Source organism: Marmota monax, unplaced genomic scaffold (genome assembly GCF_021218885.2).
Source record: "Marmota monax isolate L192 unplaced genomic scaffold, Marmota_monax_Labrador192_F-V1.1 WCK01_AAM20220418_F8-fsc00034, whole genome shotgun sequence".
NCBI lineage: Eukaryota > Metazoa > Chordata > Mammalia > Rodentia > Sciuridae > Marmota > Marmota monax.
Window position 1 is genome coordinate 14,563,799 of NW_026693934.1, and position 21,820 is coordinate 14,585,618.

Below are 21,820 nucleotides of genomic sequence, written 5' to 3' on the forward strand. Positions count from 1 at the left end.
GTTCTTTTTCACTGCCTTCGGCCCCTGGAGCTCAAACTCATCCTGTCAGGAGCTGAGAAATGGTACCTGCTTATGCACACTTAGATAAAAATCATGAGTATTTAGAGCAAGATTGTCCCTTCTCCCCTCCCTGAGGACTTTGAGGGTAATCAGGGACTCCAAGCCTTCCCCCTTCATCTTTTTTTGGATCTTGGCCATATTTTGGAAATCAGGAGAAATATAACGAAGTTTATGCAAGAAAGATGCACAGATGCTCATAAATATACAATGTCTTGTGCAAATTTCAGAGGTTTCACATCACCTCTTAACACAAACTAGAAATCCTTGAGAGTCCTGAGGTAGCACCCCTGCAGGGTGTCCTGTGAAGAGCCTGGGAGTGGGGGAAGGAAAGTCTTACCATCAGTATCACTTTATTTTTCTTTCTTCCCCAAGATATAAAACTAGTAAAAGGGATTATCTATCTTAATATTTCTGTAAGAATTTTTTTTTCAAAAAAGATGAGTGTTAACATTATTATTTCCAGCATGGTGCATTTTTTATCAGAGAATGTTAAAGAGATAAGACATTCACAATTATAACACTGTTCTATGTTGCAGCACTATCTAATAATCTACCTTAAATTAGAAATGGGGGACTGGAGATGTAGCTCAGTGGGAGAGCATTTGCCTAAGATGCAGGAGGCCTGATTTCAATCCCATGAACTACTAAAAAAATAAGTTTAGAGAAAGCCATTTTCAACTGGAGGCTGAACTGAATGATTCAATCTAGGCCTCAGGGCTGCTCTTCAAAAAGTGGTTGTTGACACTGTAGTTCTTTCTGGGGATTATTTAACTTAGAAACAGTTAACCTATTAGCATCAAATTGTTGTGGACCTACCCATTTTTAAACCAGAGCAATGTTTAGAATCTCATGTTTACTTTGAAAATTTCATGAGATCATTCTCCTACAGAATATACCTGTATTTTCTTTGTTGTTAAAATAATGAGTATTTCCTAAGCTTTGAGTGAAATTATTGCTCTAAAAAGATGAGCTTGGTTGATGAGAGAGAGAGAGAGAGAGAGAGAGAGAGAGAGAGAGAGAGAGAGAGAGAGATTGAAACTGTGCTTATATCTGTGTTTCCTCATTACCATTAGTTTCTTCAGTAACATGGGAAGTACTAAAGCTCCAATTGAGAAGTTAGGGTTCTGAGATAAGGACACCCGGAAGGATCTGTGTGTTCAAACATACCATGATCATTTCACAGGATCCACCCACATGGTAGTGGAAGTGCTAAGAGCAACGATTTGGCATTATGAAACATCGAAGAAGCAAAAATGGAAGCACACAGGAGGACCAGCAACAAGGGAACAGTGTGGGACATGATCTCCAACCAGGATGGCTTTGAGAACCCATGGGACTCTGTCTTCAGTCTGAAATAAAAAGCCATGGTTTATATTTACAAGTTAAATATGTTTCTTTACCAAAAGCTAAGGTGAGTTTCTGGTTTAGAACTTGCACTCAAAAAATATTTTGGAATGAAAACAATTTCAATCAACCTAAATGATACTGAGACCCTCTTACAGAAGTTCAGTTCCCAGCTGTGTTATGAAATATTTTCAATAGTAAAGACATAGTGCTTTGGAATCAGCGTTGGATTTTAGAACAACCATTTTAGGATTGCATAGATTGAGGCACATTAATTAGATAGCTTAACCTTAAATTTCTTTACCTACAAAATAAAAATAATAATATTAAAAGCATGACTTAGGGACAGATTATCAGTAGTGTATATTAATGATAAGATATGGCAGGGAGTAGCCAGTCTATAATGGCAAATCCCGTTACTATACACAGAATAAGTATAAAATGCAATTCTTAGCATTGACTTGCGGTTAGACAGATTCTTAATGAAAAGAAAAGTAGATGCCAATAAAAGGCAGCATATAATTAAGGGCTTAAAGATTTAATATATATTGTACAGGCTTTGAAGGCTTAGAGAAAAGCAATGTTAATTAAGACTAGAGAAGGGAGCATAGAACAGGCCCATGGGGAAGAACTGTGCAGACAGAGGTGAGACAGAGTTCATAGTTCACTCAGTTTAGGAGACACCACCAACACAAAACTTCACCAGGTACCTTTGAGTGAAGTGAAGAGACCTATTTCTGTCAATGTAGGGCCAATTAAGTGAAAGAGTGAGTGAGAGAAAGTAGAGACAACAATGGCCTTTTGACAATACCATTCTTTGGTGATTTCTAGCTTGATTCATTTTAGACTTCAGGGTTCATGTTATTGGAAAATCTCACTGAACCTCCTTCCCAATCCAGGTCTTTTCACAACCTGAACTGTGGCCTCTGCAGGTAGGTAAAAAATATGAGTTGCATTCTATTTTGGACATTTTAAGAGAACATTGACAGAGTGGGGCATGCACGAAGTAAAAGAACATGCTTATGGGGAGTTGAAGAGGGAGAGAAAATGGACATCAGGATTAGAGCCGTAACAGCTACATTTCCCAGAACTATTTTCAATTGGCACGATGAAAAAATTCCCCTCCGCCTTAAATCTTACACAAAAGTTATCTGATATTAACCAAACAGTTAATAGATTTATGTCTCTTTCTCCAGCTTTCAAGGATAATGACCAATTCATCTCATTTTTTTTGTTGTTGTTTTACTTGCTTTTTCATATTCTATCCCACGAAATGAAGTATTGTCGAAATCTAGAATAAAAAACAAAGCCAATTCAACTCTTAAAAAATAAAAAGAAATAACAAGATTTCTTGAAGCATGGTGGCTGTTCTTAGGTATTTTCCAAAGAATCATGAAGAGGACAAGGAGACTTGGCTTAAGAAGCTTTGGTAAGCAGGGGTAAGAGGAGTCATTTATTTATACTTGGAGGCTGACTTAGATAAATGGAAGGATGTCGTATCAATCACAATCTATGTTGAGGAAGTGAACTGTTCTGTGAGGTCATATTTCTACACTTGAGAAGTCAAATAGGATGGACTTGTCAACTCTCTGGAATGCTTTTAGGGAATGCGAAGACCTACATAGGTTATGCAGGCTGTGACCAGACTATAAACCTTCAAAAGTCTCTTATCCAACTCTGCAGTCTCTGTGACTTCTGATTTTTCAACCTGCCTTTTATTCAAAAAGCAGACATGTAGTAAAGGCCAAGGCTGATCATCCCATTTCCACTTAAAAGACAAATTAAAGACTGTATTTCTGATTTAATTGATTTTAAAAATTGAAGATTGAAGTGAAGCAGATAAGCCATCAAAGCCAGGGTCCTTATTTCAATGATCTTTGAGCTGCTAATTGAAGTAGAAAATGTCATCTGAATAGATTATTGGTTCATGGCTTTTCCTTAGACATGCAGCTATGTCACTGCTGAAGCTCAGGTCATTTTGGCACCTTTAGTTTTCATTTCAGAATGTTCTTATCTATATATATATATAGGGCATATATATCCATAAGGGACTTATCAGAAGAAAAAATGGCCCAAAGTGCTATACTACGAACAGTCTGTAGCTGTTGCCTGAAGCACATGGCACCCTGCCAAAGAAGCCCTGACCAGATGATTTTTAAGAAGAGACAAAACGTTGAGCCATAAGGAGCCTAGAAAAACTGAAAAATGGCTTGAAATTTGCCATCGCAGTTTTTAGTGCAGGATGTGTCCTCTTAGCCCCTCTTTGCTCTGTGCCTGCCTCATCCATATTATCTCTTGTCAGTCTAAAAGCCAAGGAGGAGAGTACAGGGAGGCCACTACTCCCACAAATAATACAAATTATAAGAAATATCATTGCATCAGAACATCTTCACAGATTCTCAAATCACTCTTTTTCTTATTTATTTTCACAATAGCAGATAGGGTATATGTGTCATTACCCTTATTTGGGAAAAATATACAGAATGGTGACAATCAACTCATACAGTGAATAGTGGCTGAATCAGGAGACAAAACTCTACTTCTTTTTCTCCTAATACTCTTCCTATGGAAAGAGATAATAGACTAAAGCCTCTTTTTTTTTTTTTCTATTTTAATAAACACATGAAGATTCATAAGTGACTAATAGATCAAAACTAGCTTCTCAAACCCTGGCTATCTTGACATTTCAGGCTACATAATTTTCTGTTCTGGGGGAGTCCTGTGCTTGTAAGTTGTTGCTTCCCAAGGTCCCTGGCCTCTAAACTAGATTTCAGTAGCAAGCCCTCTTTTGAGACAATCAAAAATGTCTCCAGATATTGCCATATGTTTTCTAGGGCAAAATCATTTCTAGTTGAGAACAACTGTTCTACCCCAACTGGGTTTAAATTCTTTATGGAAAAAAGAGTGAACTAAGTTAATTAACACTGAGGAGGTATTGTGCTGTGTGTGGGCATGTGTGCACACTCACCACAACAATAAGAAAGACAAAGAAACCTCCCTAAGATTTTGGCTCCCTCTGGGAATCATCCCAGCACCTTACATTAATGGTGCCATTTTGGTCTTGTTTTCTAATCTGGGATGAAAATGGGATGATGTGTAAAATGAGACATCAAGTGTGGGATATTTATTTCTCTATACACAAAATGACATCATCTCCCAAAGAAGCCACAAAACACTTAGCTATAGGAACCCAATAAGTCAAATTGAATTTGCCAACAGAAATTGATATTTATGCAGAAAACACAGAAATCTTTACCCCAAACAATGTATCAACAAGGGTGAAAACATCAATAGAGTTATACATTCTACCCTTGAATTGATTTTGTTTCACTTGCTCAGATGTTTCTTGGATTAATTTTACTAATGAATTTTCACAGTATATATTCCCTTGACTACTAAGCCACAGCCTGAACTTAATTATGATACTGTTTCCTAAGTCTAGGTCTTTTATCAGACCATTAATGAATGGAAAAGATTTGCTGAGATGACAGTTAAACTAATACATCTTGTTTGTAAAGGACAAATCAAGAATGCAGGGTGTGCAAACTTATATAGAAAAGTAAATATGCATCCATGCATATATAAAAACTGTATGCATTATACTTTTATTTAAATGTCTTATCAGTTCTTTGTAAAATGAACCATTATTCAGAATGTATATTGTGACTCAGTACCCAAAATTGGTACAGCAGTTGTGAAAAGAATAATAGGAAAATGTCACTATTGTAGACTCACACTTTTAGAAAGAATTTCTACCAAAGTCTTCTACCAAAGTCATCTACCAAAAGCAAGTGGTACTGACTTCTTCAAGGAAAAAATAAAAAAGAGCTTTGGTACAAATATGCACACACAAAAACAAAGCCTTACCCACAGTCATGCATACCATATTTCCTAGACATATGACATGCTATAAGTCTGTATCAAAACAATTCATCAGTATCTTAAACCAAAGGAACTATTTTGTAATCGTATTCTGGTCCTGCATTCCTCAACTAATTGTATGTCCTTGTTGGAGGAGGTCTATGTTTATTGGCCTAAATAAATTCAAAGTTCAAGTTGCTCATTAATCTGATGTGTGCTTGTTATCTAGATGCTCAAGCATTGGTATCACCAGATTATGTTACCAAACTATCAAGCCAAAGGTATTTGAAGTTCACATTCTGTCTATTAGACAACAGAACCGTGTAAGAGAACTATAAAAAGAAGATAATAAATAAGAATGCAAAGCATGCTTATCAAGCAACATCCTGAATAAAACGGCCATGGTGGAGCATGCCCACACACCTCCCAACAGTTTAAGTTCCTCCCCTTGGCAAAACACATTTGATTTCAGAAAATAAATAGATATTATTTTCCATCTAAATGCCCATTTCAATTCATTATCTAGAAAGGTACATATTCACAAAGGTGACACCCAAATCAATATTGACTTTGGGGTATAATAAATCTTGACAGTCACTGAAAGAACTGGTTTGTATAAAGAATATTCAATTGTACAAATCTATGGTTTCTACATGTATTAATTTAATACTGACCATAAAAGAAAACTAATAATAGATCGTTAAAAAAAGTGGGTATGCATCTATGTATAAATGTATTATTTTACATTATTAAATTATTTTAATAATTTATTTCATGGTCTGCACTATATTAAATTATTAAATTATTTATAGTACTAACTTCTACAGTATATTAAATTATTTATTACACTAAATTCTATTAAAATATAGAGCAGGGGCATTTGTAGTTCACTGAAGGGAGGGGTAAGCACATCCAGATTTTAAATGCAAGGATGTTCTGATGGATGATACTTTAAACAAACACTTAAAGGTATTATTAACAGTGCAATGAGAAACCAAGGCTGACTCCAGATATGCAACTTTTTTTTTCCTTAATTTTGAATGTTCTCTCCATTTCTACTCACACTAACTGATATCAGGGTACAGTAACAGGTCCTCACTGATGGTGGCCCAAGGTCCCTTTCTTTCAAAAAGTTTAGGAGATGGAGGCATGGGACCACGGAACAGCACTCACTGTGTCTTCCTTCAGGGATTGGACTTCTACTGTTCCAGATCCAGGTTGCTGCCTCTGTTCGGGTTTCACTCCACCCACCTGTGCTTCAATTTATCAGGTAGTTACTTTGCCTTTCATTGTGCTATATTCAGGCAATTTAATCACAGCTAACATGAGATCCCTTCCTTTGAGGAGGTCCCAAGGGAATGTCAGGGCTGGAGGTGGATAATTCAAGGGCCTTTGCAAGATAATTCTTTAACATAAAAATAGCTGTTGACTACGAACTAGAGATCATGGTGAGGAGGCAATTTTTTGACAAGCTACTATCTTTTCAAATCAGTAAATGCCAATAAGATTGTCTTGCCCTGACACTCATATAAAATAGCAGCAAGAAAAAAAAATAAAACAGATTTCTATTGGGTTAAAAATAGAAACTTCTCTTTGAGCTATTTGAAACATACAACGCCTTATTCTTAGCTAATAGTCACTTAAATGTGCAGTAGAGGAGCATAACTTATTGTTCTTACTTTATCAACAAAGAAGAGACTAATGTTGGAGGTGAGGGATATGCTAATTCTTCTGGTTTTTTTATGGGGGGGATTGAATTTAGGGGCACTTAACCACTGAGCCACATCCCCAGCCCTTTTTTGTATTTTATTCAGGGACAGTGCCTCACTGAGTTGCTTAGTGCCTAAGTTGTTGAGGCTGGCTTTGAAGTCTCCATCCTCCTGCCTCAGTCTCCAGAGCCACTGGGATTACAGGCATGCACCCCATGCCCAACTAAATTCTTCTGATTTGATCATTGCATTCTACAAATACCAAAATATCACATTATACCCTATGAATATGTATAAGTATAACGTGTCAATAAGACTTAAAAAACAGATGTCTGTTGGGTTAGTGTGATTTGGGGCAGAGGTAACACTTAAAGCATTTAATAACCTGGACCTTGGCTTATAGACCAATGCCAGCACTGTCACAGGTGCAGTGCTCCCAGCTTGTAGCCTTCATGTGCCTAAGCCCTTCTGCATGCAATTACACTTAGAGATTTCTGCAATTAGAATAAGACAGCCCTTCATGTGGTAACTTCATGAAGAACCAGGAGAGAAATAATACTCTGAGAAGCAGAATTCTGGGCTTTCCCATTTTCCCAGAAGCAGTTCTCCTTGTAATTTATTTTACATACAAAAATTTTATGGACAATTTCATTTAGGAAACTAAAAGATCCTGGTTTTGAAATGAAGTTTAAATATTTAAAGGCCTTTATTTCTTCAGAATGCAGAATCTTTTTGAGAACTAGAACACACAAGTTATTAATGGCCTCAGTGGAATAGCTTCAGGATGCTCAATGCCCCTTATTGGTAGCAACCACTTATAGGAAAATGGAGGCATAGCTGTAGGGCACTGGATATTGAACACATTACTTAACTTCTTAGACCTAAGTGGGAAGGTCCACAGAAACAGCTGAAAAACAACATACAGGAGACACAAGGATAGACGGCACAATTAAGCCAACACAGTAGCCTATGTTGAAGGAAGAAAGTCATGAGATCTTGAGCACCAAACAAACATCTAGCTGTCCATGCAACTGACAATGAATCAAACCAGTGCAAGAGCTGGTCCTTGTCTACCAAATGGATGCTCAAGGCCAGCATGTAATCTGTGGCAAAGAATAGTGTTTTGGGGCTGGGGTTGTGGCTTAGTGGTAGAGCACTTGCCTAGCACGTGTGAGGTACTGGGTTCGGTTCTCAGCACCACGTAAAAAAATAAAATAAAATAAAGTTATTGTGCCCATCTACAACTAAAACATGTATATTTAAAAAAAAAGAATAGTGGTTTGGGGTTCACACTTATCAAACTACCTTCCCATCTAAACCACCATCTATCCCTACTGAGTGAAAAAGAGATTACAAACTGTGTCCGAGATGAACCCTGTAGTTTAAAAAGATAAGGAACACATCTGAATGCCACCCAATCAATTCTTGCCTTGTTTGTAACTTTGATCATGAATAGGGTTTTCCTCATTAGTGCCAAAACTTTTATTATTTACTTGACAGAAATCATGTATTTATGGCACATTGTCTAATGTTTACATACATATAATATATATGTATTGTGAAATTATTGAATCAAGCTAATTTACATATTCTTACCTCACATATTTATACCACTTTTTATTCAAGTCTCAATAAGTTTTTAAAAGTTTAAATAATATTCTTCATATTCTCAAATCATGATGAAATAAAACTGAAAATCAACAAAAAAAGAACAGTGGAAAATATACAAATACACAGAAATTGAACAGCATATTCCTAAATGACCAATGGGTTATTTAAAAAAAATAAAAAGGGAAATAAAAAGAAAAACTTTTTACCAGGAATTACAGAATACTGATCAAACTATCCCTAGATCCTATGGGGGGAAGTATGGGAATCAGTGAGGCTTCTCATACTGGTAGCCATGGACCTGGAGCCTCATGACAGAGCTAGGATATTTGCCTAGGTCCAGAGGGAAAAGTATACATGGCACCATGGTATGTGCTCTAGAAGCTAAAGGTCCTGGAACTGCAGCATTCTAAGGAGCCTGTCCTCCTTCCTGTGAGGCATATAAAAGTCCAGGGCTTCTTGCAGCATCAAGAGGTCTGCTTCTGGCTCCTAAAGCAGGATAAAGCTTATAAGTGGCTATTTTAGCAACTTGTGTTCTGATTGTTGGGGAGTCCCAATTAGTTCCTATTGTGGAGCAAAGCTGTCACTCAAACCTCACCCAGTTCTCTAAACTGAAACTAAAGCCTCTAAGACTGTGAGATCCTCCTATAGTTAAGCCTGCCAATCTGATGCTGTGATGGGGTTACTGTTACTTTCCCATTTATCTTATCCCATCATTGTGGAGTTCCACCCTGGCCTGGGAGCCAAGGTTGAAATGACAGTGTGGTTCCTTTCTCTATGCTGTTTTCCTTTCTCCTCAAGCTATAGGGTTCCCATCACTTAGTTACTGATTTCCAGAGTTCTCTCTGTCAGTATCCTTGAAATGCAATCTTTCCTTTGTTAACCTGGCTTTTCTCTGTGGCAGAGGTGGGGCAGGGTGGCAAAAACATTTAAAATCTAAACTAATCTTAAAGCACAAAATACACTATTGTTGGAGGTACTGGGGAATGAAATCAAATTGTTCTATGCACATGAATAAGTAACAATGAATCTCACTATTATTGAATAATTATAAAAAATACACTATTGTTTTTAACTATGGTCATCATGATGTACAAGAAAACTCTGAAGCTTATTTCTCCTAAATGAAACTTTTCATACTTTTTGACCAACACCTCCTCTTTCCTCCCTATACCTTCAGTGTCTGGCAACAACCATTCTACTTTCTGCTTATATGAGTTTGACTTTTGTAGATACCATATATAAGTGAAATTTTGTTATATATGCATTTTTTTGCTTGGTTTATTTCATTAGTATAATATCTTCTGTGTTCATCTACATTGTCACAATGAGAGGAATTCCTTCCTATGCAAGGCCAGCATTTCACCATGTGTATATACCACCTACTCTTCTGATGGACACTTGCTATTGTGAACAATGCTGAAATGAACAGGTAAGTGTGAGATTAAAAAACAAAACAAAAAAACCACAACATGTATCTAACAAATTCTTGGAGTGATATGAAAAAATATAGAGATAAAAATACTGCAATTTTATCTCAAAACATGTAGAGATACATTAATAGTGGGCACTGATCATTGACTCTCCAAGGCCATTAGTAATAAATCCTGGCCACAAAGAGTTGACAGAAAGATTTAATGAGTGACACATCCAGCTTTTATAAATTTGTAGATCAACAGGAACTTCAGTAACTTCTAGGTATGGGGAACAGACTCTGCAATATTGGAGTAATCTGACCTGAACACTGGGGCAGAATTTGTGGTCCTGGAAACACAAGGTTTTTTTCTACCCACAGAGAGACCAGGTTCTGCAAGATGAACACATGCCTATCCCCTTAAGTTAAAAACTAGCTCAGCTTTAGCACTGGGTTAAATAAAACAGAAAACACCTTTGAGCTTTGAAGTCAGGAAAAATGGATTGAAATTCTAACGTGACCATCTACTAACTATATGACCTCAGATCAATTCTCTAACCATTAAAGCCAGTGTATTCTCACTCTAGAAGGGGAGCGAGAACCACTGTTCCATAGAAATGTGAGAAGGAATAGAATGAAACTTCATCAAATACCAACCTTGACACAGGGTGCAAGTTTGAAACCCAGGCAAAGAACACATTAGTTAATTTTATCTCAAATTTCCAATGCTCCAACACTCCAATCGGTTTCCTTTATTTTGTTTGGTTGTGTTAAATATTTATGATTATTGCAAAAGAAGATACACGAGTCTTTTTTTTTTTTTTAACTATTCTGGTGATTTCAACTTGTGAAATCAGGAAAGAAAAAATATGCCCTTGTTGACCTCAATCCAGCTCCTCATAGAACTCATTTGCTCCTAGGTAAACCTCATGAATAAGACAACACATGCCCAGGTGATTGCATAGGGGGCAGCCCAGACCTGGGGAGAGAGCTTGGAATTCTTAGTTACAGAAGCCAAAAAGTGTCATTTTTGTCCACTAAGCAGTCTGGTGGGTTTCCTTCCTTTCTGTGAATTGATATGTCCTTTTTATTTCCCATTATTCATAAGTCATAATCTGCAGCTTACACATCAGTAACAGTTGATAATGGGAAATGAAGCAATCTGTTGTTCTGAGAAGAGGAGAGACACTGAAGTTGTTTTCTTCAATACAGAAAGTACACAGTACCCAGAGTTTGCTTTGAGTACTAGAAGACATGAATAGGAAGAAAAAGCCAAAAATCTTAAGCTTGTGCCCCTGGGTATATGCTGCTCTCTGCTATCGGTTAAGTTAATAAACTTGGCTCATGAAGTTTAGAGATTTGGGGAAAATATTTTTATCATAATATAAACACGGATGTAATATGGAGCTGAATGACAATTTACCAGAGCATTTTTGATAAAATCAAGAAATTGCATTTTTTCTGTGGCCACTTACAGCCTTAATATCTGAACTCCCTGGATTCTTGTGCATGTCTTTATTCCAGCAAACAGCATTTTAGTGGAAAAGTTTGAAAATAAATAACTAAGGCTACAAAACATAAAAAATAAAGTTATTTAGTAAAAACTAATTGAAGCAGGCAGAATGAGAGAAGAAAAATAGAAAGGAGAGAGAGAGTGATGAGAAAGAAAAAAAGTAGAAAAGAGTAGAATTTGGGGAAGACAGGAGAAGGGAAAGGAAAAAGAAAAAAAAAGAAAGTAGGTATATTAGAGTGAAGAGGATGGTCATTGAAAACAGAGCAGAAGTAAAGATCTTTGGAAAAAGAAAGAGGCATTTTCTATGTTGAGCAGGAATGAAGTGATGGGGTGTCACAGTACCTAGCGTTTGCTTTGAGATAATAATTATTTTGATGGCTCTTTCTCTGGAATTATGTCAACAGTGATTGGAATCCTTTTTCCCAGACACTGCATTGCTATCGCACAAAAGGCTTTTATGGAATGTATAGAGAAGTGTATGGACAATAGGCATTTCATAAATATCCATGGACGCAATGAATGAAAGATGAGGCTCTTGCAGATGGAATGAGCCTTTATTATTCATAAATTATAGCACCTGCAACTGATTGCTCACTCACAATCAACAAGAGCAAATGAACACCTCTGCTACTTATTCACCAGAAGCAGCTTCCATGGTACACAGAGGGTAATACAGCTCTCTGGGATCTTCCAATTCTACCTCCATCTACTTAAACCTCCTGCAAATGGTGTGTTGTAGGAAATGGCAATTCCCCTCACATACCTCAGAGCAGGGTCATTGGTGTTTCCTTAAGATCTGTTCAAATTTTTTTTCTCACAATGCTGACATAACCTGCAAGGGGCTGCTCAGTTTTCTTTGCTCCTCCTACTTCTCTAGATGAACCTGGTTTCCCACTCTTTTATGAGGCTCCCTTTTTGAGTTTCTCAGCAAGTAACTTCACTGGCCAAGGACCAGAAGTAGTGCATGTACTATGCTAGAGTCCAGGAACCAAGTGAGGAATCCAGAATAGTCATATTTCTCTGTTAGGTGGAGGTAGTTTCTGCCCACCATCCCTTTGACATATATGTCACAGTAAGAGCTTGTTTATATTTACCTTGGCAATCACTCAGTGCCCTGATTATCCAGTTGAAGAGGAAGCAAGCAATCTATCTTGGCGTGACACTGTGTCATTGCCCTTGTCCTACTTTATATTATAATTGAATGTTGAGATTCACTAACAATTGTGTTAATAGGCATAATTATTAGATGCCCACACCATGTTCGCTGTGTATAGAGTAACTCATATTATACTGTGCCAACTTTGCAAAGTCCATATTAGTTAGTATCCATGGGAAGTATGTAGGGAGAGAGAGAATTAAATCAATCCAGAACTATGCAACTTATGCCTTTCCCTTGCCCTTCATTATCTCCTCTTTGCCTATGTGTTGTACTTTTGGCCTTATAATATGGAGAGACTGGGGGTTACCCTGGGCATAAAGAGGACACAGATCCCACTTTCTTAGACATCCTGGACTTTCCTGTCTGCTTTTTCCCAACTGAGAACAGTCTGTTCTCCTCCCACCAATATACAGTATACATTTCTATAAATTTTTCTTTCTAATATCTGTTTTAAGTATTATTCAGCATAGATTTGTATTTCTATAAATGCTTTACAACTTACTTTTATGAATTGGAAGCCTTTCTACCCCCATAATTAGAGATTCGGGGGATTAGTGTAATTGGCTGAGGAGTTGTTTGGGGCATTGGAATCAGTGGGCTTTCTAAGGGCCCTGGAGGTGGACGTTGGCATTTCAGGCCTGTGTGGGTAAGGGCTTGTGGAGGAGTTTCACACTGGTGATTGTGCCATGCAGTTTAACAAGGTAGCACTGGGATTCAACACCCTTAGGCCCCTCCTCCCCATCCTTAACAGAATAGTGAGCTCGGGGAAAAGTCAAGGATGATGCACAAACTGTATGACGACATGACAGAGAGAAGGGGTGGGAAAGAGAGGAAGGAATAGAGAGGAAGTGAGGGAGGGGAAACAGGAGATGGATCTGAACATATATATTCGGCGAATAGTGGCCTAGACTAAACACCTACAAAACATCTGTCAGTTAGGCGAATTTCTTTAGATTGTTATTTTCCTTGCACTGTCTTTGGAGGGATATTTCTGCTTCCAAAGGTGGATAGTTAAAAATAATATACATCACAAGTAGTGTTTTGGCATTTCCCCTTCACTTTCTTTCTATCTTCAACATTACTGTTGTCATCCCTTAAAACTCCATCAATGCGGCTGATCCAGGGAACAGATGGCATTAATCAACCCCCAAGAATATGCACAAAATCAATTAGGAATGTAGAGACATGGAATTTATGCCTGAAAATCAATTACCAATGATAGCAAATCAACGTGGCACAGCCAACTTCTCTTTTTCTCTCTTTCCACTGAGCAGCCATTGATGACAGTGATGATTCCCCGGTTTACCCCCCTGTCAGAGGGGGAATGAGAACCAGTATGTCGAGGTTTGATTACATATTCCTTAATGACTAATTCTCGCTCTGATGACAAAAGCCAGCATAATTTACAGACTAGAAGATGTATCAAGATGATGGATACAGACAACATGTGCTGTACACTGTCATGCAAATATGAAATACACTGCACTGAGAATATGGTTATTTGGTATTCCCAGAGAAGAACTTCATTTCAGAGAACAGAGCACCTTTTCTAGCATCTATAGCTTTCATTTGTCAAAAACAATGGAAGCAGCTATAGAATACATTTTAACCACAAATCTGTGCCTTCTGTGAGTTTACTAGCTCATATATCCCCATGTCTTGAATTTACTTGACCATTATTTTCTTTCCGAACGTGTATAAACCGCAGAGTCTAAAGAATCCTTCTTAAGATCCTTACTGAGAGTCCTCTGAGTTACTGTGATCATCTCCTAACTAGATTTCTTAACACCAGTTCTTGGACTATTCCAATCCATCCTTTACTGAGTGATTAAGGAGGAATACAAAAACAAAAAAATCTGATTATGATAACTATATATATAAAATCCTCAAATAAATCTCCATGGCTCTAAAAATAAAAATAAAAATAAAATCCCATTAATGTAATGTTTCTACTTCTATCCCTATGCTAAGTAAGTTCTTTGCCCTCTTTCTCCAGCTAGTGGATTCAGCTTATTAAGCCTTAGTTTAAATTTAACTCTCTTCAAAGAGAATACCTTGATGCTCTAGCCAGGTTTAGATTCTCATTTTGTGCCTTACATCACACCTTGTGCTTACCTTTATTATTGAATTTTTTTACTCTAACATTGTTAAAGATTTAGTTTTCTGGCTGCCCAGTGTTCAAAGTTCCTTGAGATCATGGACTACACTTCTTTTTCATATATTTCTCCAGCTTCACATGAATACTTGAGTTTCAGAAAAAGAACGACCATTTGGGACAGATTTCTCTGATAATTCTTCAAATGAGTAATACATACAAACTATTATTACTTAAATCTTCTCTAACTGGCTTAAAATGAATGATGTCATAGGAGTTTCATAGTTGTTTTATCAGGATAATGTTGTAGTTTTGCAATTTAAAAAAATCTTTTCAGTAATTTAATATGAAAGCCCCATTGAACACAATCTAAACTTTGTATATCAAACCTTGAGCTAAAAAAAAGGACTTTTACAACAAAATGATCATGTATTTTTTAGACTATATAGGAAATGCTCATTAAAATTATATAAAGCAAGTTAATAAAATTAGTTCCAACTTGGCACTGAAATAAAATGAATGAACAGACATTGTCTTTAATAAACCAATGGCCAGTGCCACATAAGAAGATAATTTCCATATGAAGGCATGCAAGCTTATACAGACACAGGGTCCCATTACATAGCTTACACATTCGATAAAGTAATCCAAACTGCTTCTGCTCTTTAATTTAACAGATACCCTATTCCTTGGATTTTAAAAATGATAATAAGTACTACTTATTAGTTTAAAAAATAAAAACAAACAAATACATTTTCAAAATAAGACTCTAGAGCAAGGGATGTGGCTCAGCAATAGAGTACTTACCTAGCATGTATAAGGCCCTGGGTACAATCCCCAATACCACAAAAAAAACAAACAAACAAAAAAAAAACCCCACAAAATAACAACAGCAAAGTTAAAAAAAAAAAAAAAAAAAAAACACAAGTAATAATAATCTAGCAAGAGACATCAAGAATTTCAGTTAAGGAATAAAAAAATCTTAATAGAATTATACTATGTACATATATGAATATACCACAAAGAATTCTAACTTTAATTATATCCATAAAGCACCGATTTGAAAAAAAAACTTAATAAGAAACCATTTATTTATTTTTTTATTCACTTCCTTATCCAGTGTCTTAGGTGTTGGACATAGACATTGCAATAAAATATGACCATCAGGGACCTTAGCATCCTAGTTGAGGAGACAAGGATTTTGAGAAGTGCTATTTTTGAAATTGTAATGTATGGGAGTACCAGATCTAGCTTAAATGTGTGTGTGTATGTGTGTGCGTGTGTGTGTGCGCGCACACATGCAGATGCACATGTTTAGTTAGCCAAGTGAATCAAATTACAAATGGAAAAGTATATTAAAGACCAAGCAGATAGTTTATACAAATAAACTAAAGCCAGACGACCTGGCTTGTTTTGGGAATGTGTTGGTATTCCACACAGTTCTCTAGGAGGAGTTCCTTTCATGGTATTGTTAAGTGTGTACATGTGGGAGAGGGGTTCACAAATCATCAATTTCTTTATCTATATCCTTTCCTTATCAAGGTCTTTTTTCTCAACACTTATGAAAGTTATATAAATCATCAGGTACCCATCCAGATGGGAGGCCTCTTATCTTTCATCATTGTGATGTTAACTATTTTGCATCAAGTCTAGATCTCAATTATTTTCTTACTTTTTAAAGGTATGACTTAGGAGTTGACTCTGGCAAAAACTGCTGATCTATGCCTTTTGTCACAATATAGTTACACCAATCTCAGAGAAACCATGCCCAATTTCTACAAAAACTAATATGTAGCACTTAACCAAATGCATTGGAATGAAAGTCATGGTTTGCAAAGAATTTAGTATTTAAAGAGAGATAAATATACTTCCCAATACTGAATTTTTCATTGTTTAGCTTTGTGATCTTAGGGAAATCATTAACTTCTATTAACCTAAAACTTACTCGTCTGTAAACTGAATCTATAAATGTCTACCTAGCTGAGCCGCATTATAAAACTATGTGTATGAAGTGAGTGATATAAAGTGCCTCTTGTTGCTAGGAATTAAAACCTATTATTCTATCATTCTAATTATATTTACTTTACAATTTTGGAACACAATCATTCCAAGGTATACACATGGAATGAGAAAATGGAAAAATCAGCAGTTTAAGGGAAAAAAAAATACATTACAAGTATGTAGTGCCTTAATAATTTGATCCAATTCCTTCACTTAGTACACAAAGATCATCAAGATAAGTAAGTAACCTTTATAAGGTCATTGGTCAGAAAGTGGCAGACTTTTGATGAATGAAGGTATCTTCTCTTGGAATTAAAAATGTCATTATGCGCTTCTAATGAGTACACTGCAACCTCTTGATGAAATCCTATTAAGTAAATCACTATTGTCTTCTGGCCTTTCAGGTAACTAGATCCATCCCAGCCTTGCTTTCTGATGAGGATAATTCACATTGAATGTACAGGTCGCATTTTGCAGAGTTCTGGCTTATAAACTAAAAGACTTGGGATTTCCAACTAAAAAGTTTAGAAACATTTTGAATATTATCACATTGCTTTATAACAAATGGACACTGAAAAGTGATGCAATTCAGCCAAGGAACTGGGACTCAATAAAGATTTCAAATGCAATTGGGCAGAGGAGCAGAGTCAAAGAAAATTGCAATTTAGAGGATAGTTATTCATTAGGTCAAGAAGAAGTGGGGAGGGAAGCAGTTATTCATATGGAAACCAATTTCCTCATCAAGTCTGGAGTTTTGTTGGAAAATTATTGGTCTATCATTTAATTCACATGTTACAATTGTAAAACATACCAATCTGGTTTGGAAATAGGGAGACATGTAAAAGGAATGAAAAGAGAGTTCATAAGGATGGTACCATCAAAGAAAGTCAACTCAAAACAGTGGGAAACATTTTTAGGAGTCTTCTAAATGAGCATTAAAGTGCTTCTTCACTTTTGCTAACTGTAGATGCCAATGAAAGTACACACCACCACAACAAAAACAACAAATAATCATAAAAAACAATTTTAAGTTATTATCACTTGAACAAAGTGTACTAGTATAACTATGTACTATGGAAAGAAGGAAGATTTTCCTGCTGAGAAGATCAGCATGATCTTTGTTTACTTATACCATTACTTATTGATTGGGTTTGTGTGTAGGCTTCAGATAACTCAAGGTATAGTGGGTTTCTTTATTTCAAGATCCTTATGATTAACATCCTCATATATTTTGAGTGCATTTCTGCATGATATGAAAAAAACAAAAGTGAAGAATTTCAGTACTCTCTCTAGGTTTTATACTTTGAAACTAATATGCAGCAGCAAACTTCGATAAGATGCTAAACAATAATTTTAAGCAATTTTTGGTCAAAATTAAGGTGATTTATAATGACATAACATTTGCTTATTCTGTAAAATACATAGTCACCCTATGTGTATCCCTGCGTATATCCCCATTCCTACTATATTTTGAATGCAAGTTCTCTCTTTGTAACAGACTATCAACATATCTAATACCTGAAGAATCTCTATAGTAAGACATCAAGCTGCTGTTCTGTTTGAGAGCAGACATATATAACAGCTTCTGCTATTCAGCCAACTGTGAGCACTGGAAGGTTGAATGACCTGATGGGTATTTGATACTTTAGCTATAGAATAACTAGGACTAGAACTTCTTAGCTCTTCTAATTCCTGGTTTTACTTTGTGAACTATCAAGTTACAGGGCTGCTTCCTGTGTCAAAGGAGTTGATATTATATGTAAAATGGTTTTTCATTTAACATTGGTCTGTTATATCTACATTTGAAATTAACTAATCCCCTTAGGGTAAACCCACAGGAAATGTTCTAGCTATTTAATATCCTAAAAATCTGGAATGGGGGAATTTCCAGAGTTTTTATTATTGGTAGGTAATATATTCTCAGCAGATATTATTAATATCTATATTATAGCCAGTCCTTCTAAACTGACTGCATTTTAATTTTGTTTAATCAGAAACTTATAAAATCTATAATCGGATCAGCATTCATGTTTTCCTTGGAGATAAATTCCCAAGTTTTATTCAGATCATAAGAACTAAACACACACACACACACACACACACACACACACACACACACACACACCACAACAATAATAACAACAAACAATTATAAAAATATAAAAACAATTTAAAGTTATTATCACTTGAACAAAGTCTAGTAGTATAACTATGAATTATGAAAAAACTTGGGTCAATAATCCATTTTCAAGACTACTTCACAAATGACATGAGATATATTTTTATTCTTTAAAAAATAGTTTCTCCAAATAAACTTTAAAAATGACCATTTGAAAAGAAAATGCTATTATTCAAGATATGTGCATAAATGGCATTAAATGACATGACATATAGATGTAAGTCCACACTCTATATTTATGAGTAAAGTGTGAACAATAGCAGTCTAGAGAAAATGTGAAATGTTAAGGCTTTTTCTTAGGGGTTTTGTTTGATAGGTTCTGAAAACCACCAATCTGTATTGAATTCAGGAGTAATTTTCTGCTGATATCCTATTGTTCACCAAATTAATACTTTTGTACAGCATAATCAACATTTATCATTATTCCTTAAAAGCATTGACCCCAAAATATTTAGCAAGCAGTGTGCACTCAATTGGAATGTTGATTGGAAATGAGGAAATTAAACTGTCATTGATGAAATACTAAAGCTCATTATCACATTATCACAAAATTTCATTTTAAATGTTCAGAATTATCTCTATAACTGCATCAGCAATGATAAGCATGAGTCTTAAGTCCATGCCATTTAGGCTTCATGAGCATTATGAACACATATTAATCATAATTTAATTAATTTGCAAAAAATATCTATCTCCCCACCAAGCTCTTAAAGTGCTATTTGAGGAAGCCCAAACCATAATCTAATGGAGTATGTTCTATCTATTTCATCTTTATTCTTTACCACCTTTGTGGATTTTCAAAGTATCTACTCTTCAGATAGACAACTGTGCTAAAGGGAAAACAGTGATAGTTTACAGCCACACCTTTGAATCATTAGGACAATGCTGACCTCTAGTGTTCTAGAAGGTAGAGAAACTAGCTCAGAAACATACCTAACTTCCTTTTTCTAACCACTCAGATCTTTTTCTAAAGCACCATGGGAATGATTTCACAGAAGAAGAAGGAAGAGAAAGAAGAAGAGAAGGTAGAAGGGGGGGAAGAGAAGAAGAAAGGGAGAGGGTGAGAAAAGAGAGGAAAAATAAAGAAAAAATCAGATTCTAACCTGCCCCCACAAAACCTGAAATAATTTCTAAATAAATTTCCTCCTTTCCAGTGAGGTTGGCCTCTTTATCCCTCCTTCAGAATACAAACTTCAGTAAAATCTTTATAAGACTTTACCACTAACTGTAGGTTGTAGATCTCCCAAACTTCTGATCACAGATAGAAACACTGACTGTGCTCCGGACAGTTTTCAGTATATTATATTTGTCTGTTTCCCATTGGAACTGGAAAGAGATATTTAACTCCTCTTGGACTTACAGAGGTGGGAAGTGAGGTAAAGGATTCCTAAGTAGAAATATTATTTTCTCCTTTCTCTAAAAGGGATAGTACAGATTGCAAAAACTAATGCTAATGATAATAATAATAATAATAATAATAATAATAATAATAATCCTGTTTCAATATAGATAATATTTCTGAGGTTCATGGCAGGGATATGGAAAAGGGGAGCAAACCCAGAAACTTAAGAGACCATGATAAACCATCCTTGGAAACAAAACAGATGGCTTAATTGCATTCCTTCTCATTTAGGAGTTCCCAGAGCTGGAAAAACTTCCTTTCCTCTGCCTAGAGAGGCAGCTGAGCAATTGAGCTTGAACCTCTGATAGCTCTAGCGATTTATTCAAGTTTGACGAACTAGGTTCTTTAAATACATAGTGCAGGTGGTGGATCCCCAGGTGTCCAGCTTTCCTGCCTATTAAATTAAATGTCGGTCCTGCACTTGCCGAGGTTAGAGTGTGAACGATAGAGTGCACACTTAGTGCATACTCATTATCTGTTTCCTTGGCACAAAGATTTTGGGGGTGGGGTGTGCATCAAAGCTCTTCCTCCTGTAATAGGGGCAGCCATTGATCTTGTGGTTGACTACATCGGGCCATAACTCTTAGGCCAAAACTCCCAATTCGGTTAAACCAGTGCCCATTGGTTGCAACACACCCCAACTGAAACCTTCTGCCTAAGGCAGTGCAGAAAGCTAGGTATTGTGGGGAGCTGGGCATACTGCAAATCCAAGGCAGCTGCATTCAGAGATGAGTCGCTGTCACTGTGCGCTGTGGCTGGGAGCTCTATCCCTGGAAGCTGAGCTCCCGTGTATACTATTGGAACAGGGGCCCTTTTGGGCAAAAGCCCAGGCTGAGATTAAGCAGGCATAGAACACGAAGCTAGATAGGATGAGAAGGGAACTTTGCGAGAGAAGGGAAGGGAATCTAGCAGGGCTTGCGCATGAGAGCTCTGCTAACTTTTGGGATGGTTGGAGTGACGATGGTTCCACACTGATCAGCATTTCCTCCTGCCCTCCCGTGCCCAGAGCAGACACACTTGGGGTTTTGATTGCATTTCCGAATTTTATCCTTTCCCACCTCACCTCCCCGTCCTCAGATCGTAGTACTCACAATTTGTCGCTGTTAATCCTAAATGCCACAAACCAGAGAACAGCAAAGTCAAAACGCTGGTCAGCCCTGGTACAGAATCCATTTCCCCGAGTGAGTGGTCCCTTCCAATGGAATTCCAAATTTGCAGGCACCAGCCGCGGCTTATCTCTCTTGTCCGCACCTTCTGACCCCCTCCCACCCCCCCTTGGAGAGGTACTCTCTTTCACTCCATCCCGCGCCCAGACGCTCCACGGAAACCGTGGGGAGGGCTTCTTCGCAGCTGCGGCTGAGGCTACAGTCCCCGAAAGAGCCGCTTGCTGTACTCTCCTTCCTCGGCTCGCCTCTTCCTCCTCTTCCCCACTCCTTAAAGGTGCAAATCCAAACCCAATTGCAAAGACAGGCGCC

The 21,820-nt window shown here is 36.8% G+C and overlaps 1 protein-coding gene across 1 annotated transcript in view; it reads right to left on the reverse strand.

Annotated features, from left to right (window-relative positions):
• Cntnap5 (contactin associated protein family member 5) overlaps window positions 1–21,606 on the reverse strand; it is an 824,707-nt gene extending 803,101 nt beyond the window's left edge. The window contains exon 1 of the mRNA XM_046463789.2: window positions 21,437–21,606. Coding sequence (XP_046319745.1) covers window positions 21,437–21,518 — 82 coding nt within the window. The 5' untranslated portion in view covers window positions 21,519–21,606. The remainder of the gene's footprint in view (window positions 1–21,436) is intronic.
• Between the last annotated feature and the right edge of the window lie 214 nt (window positions 21,607–21,820).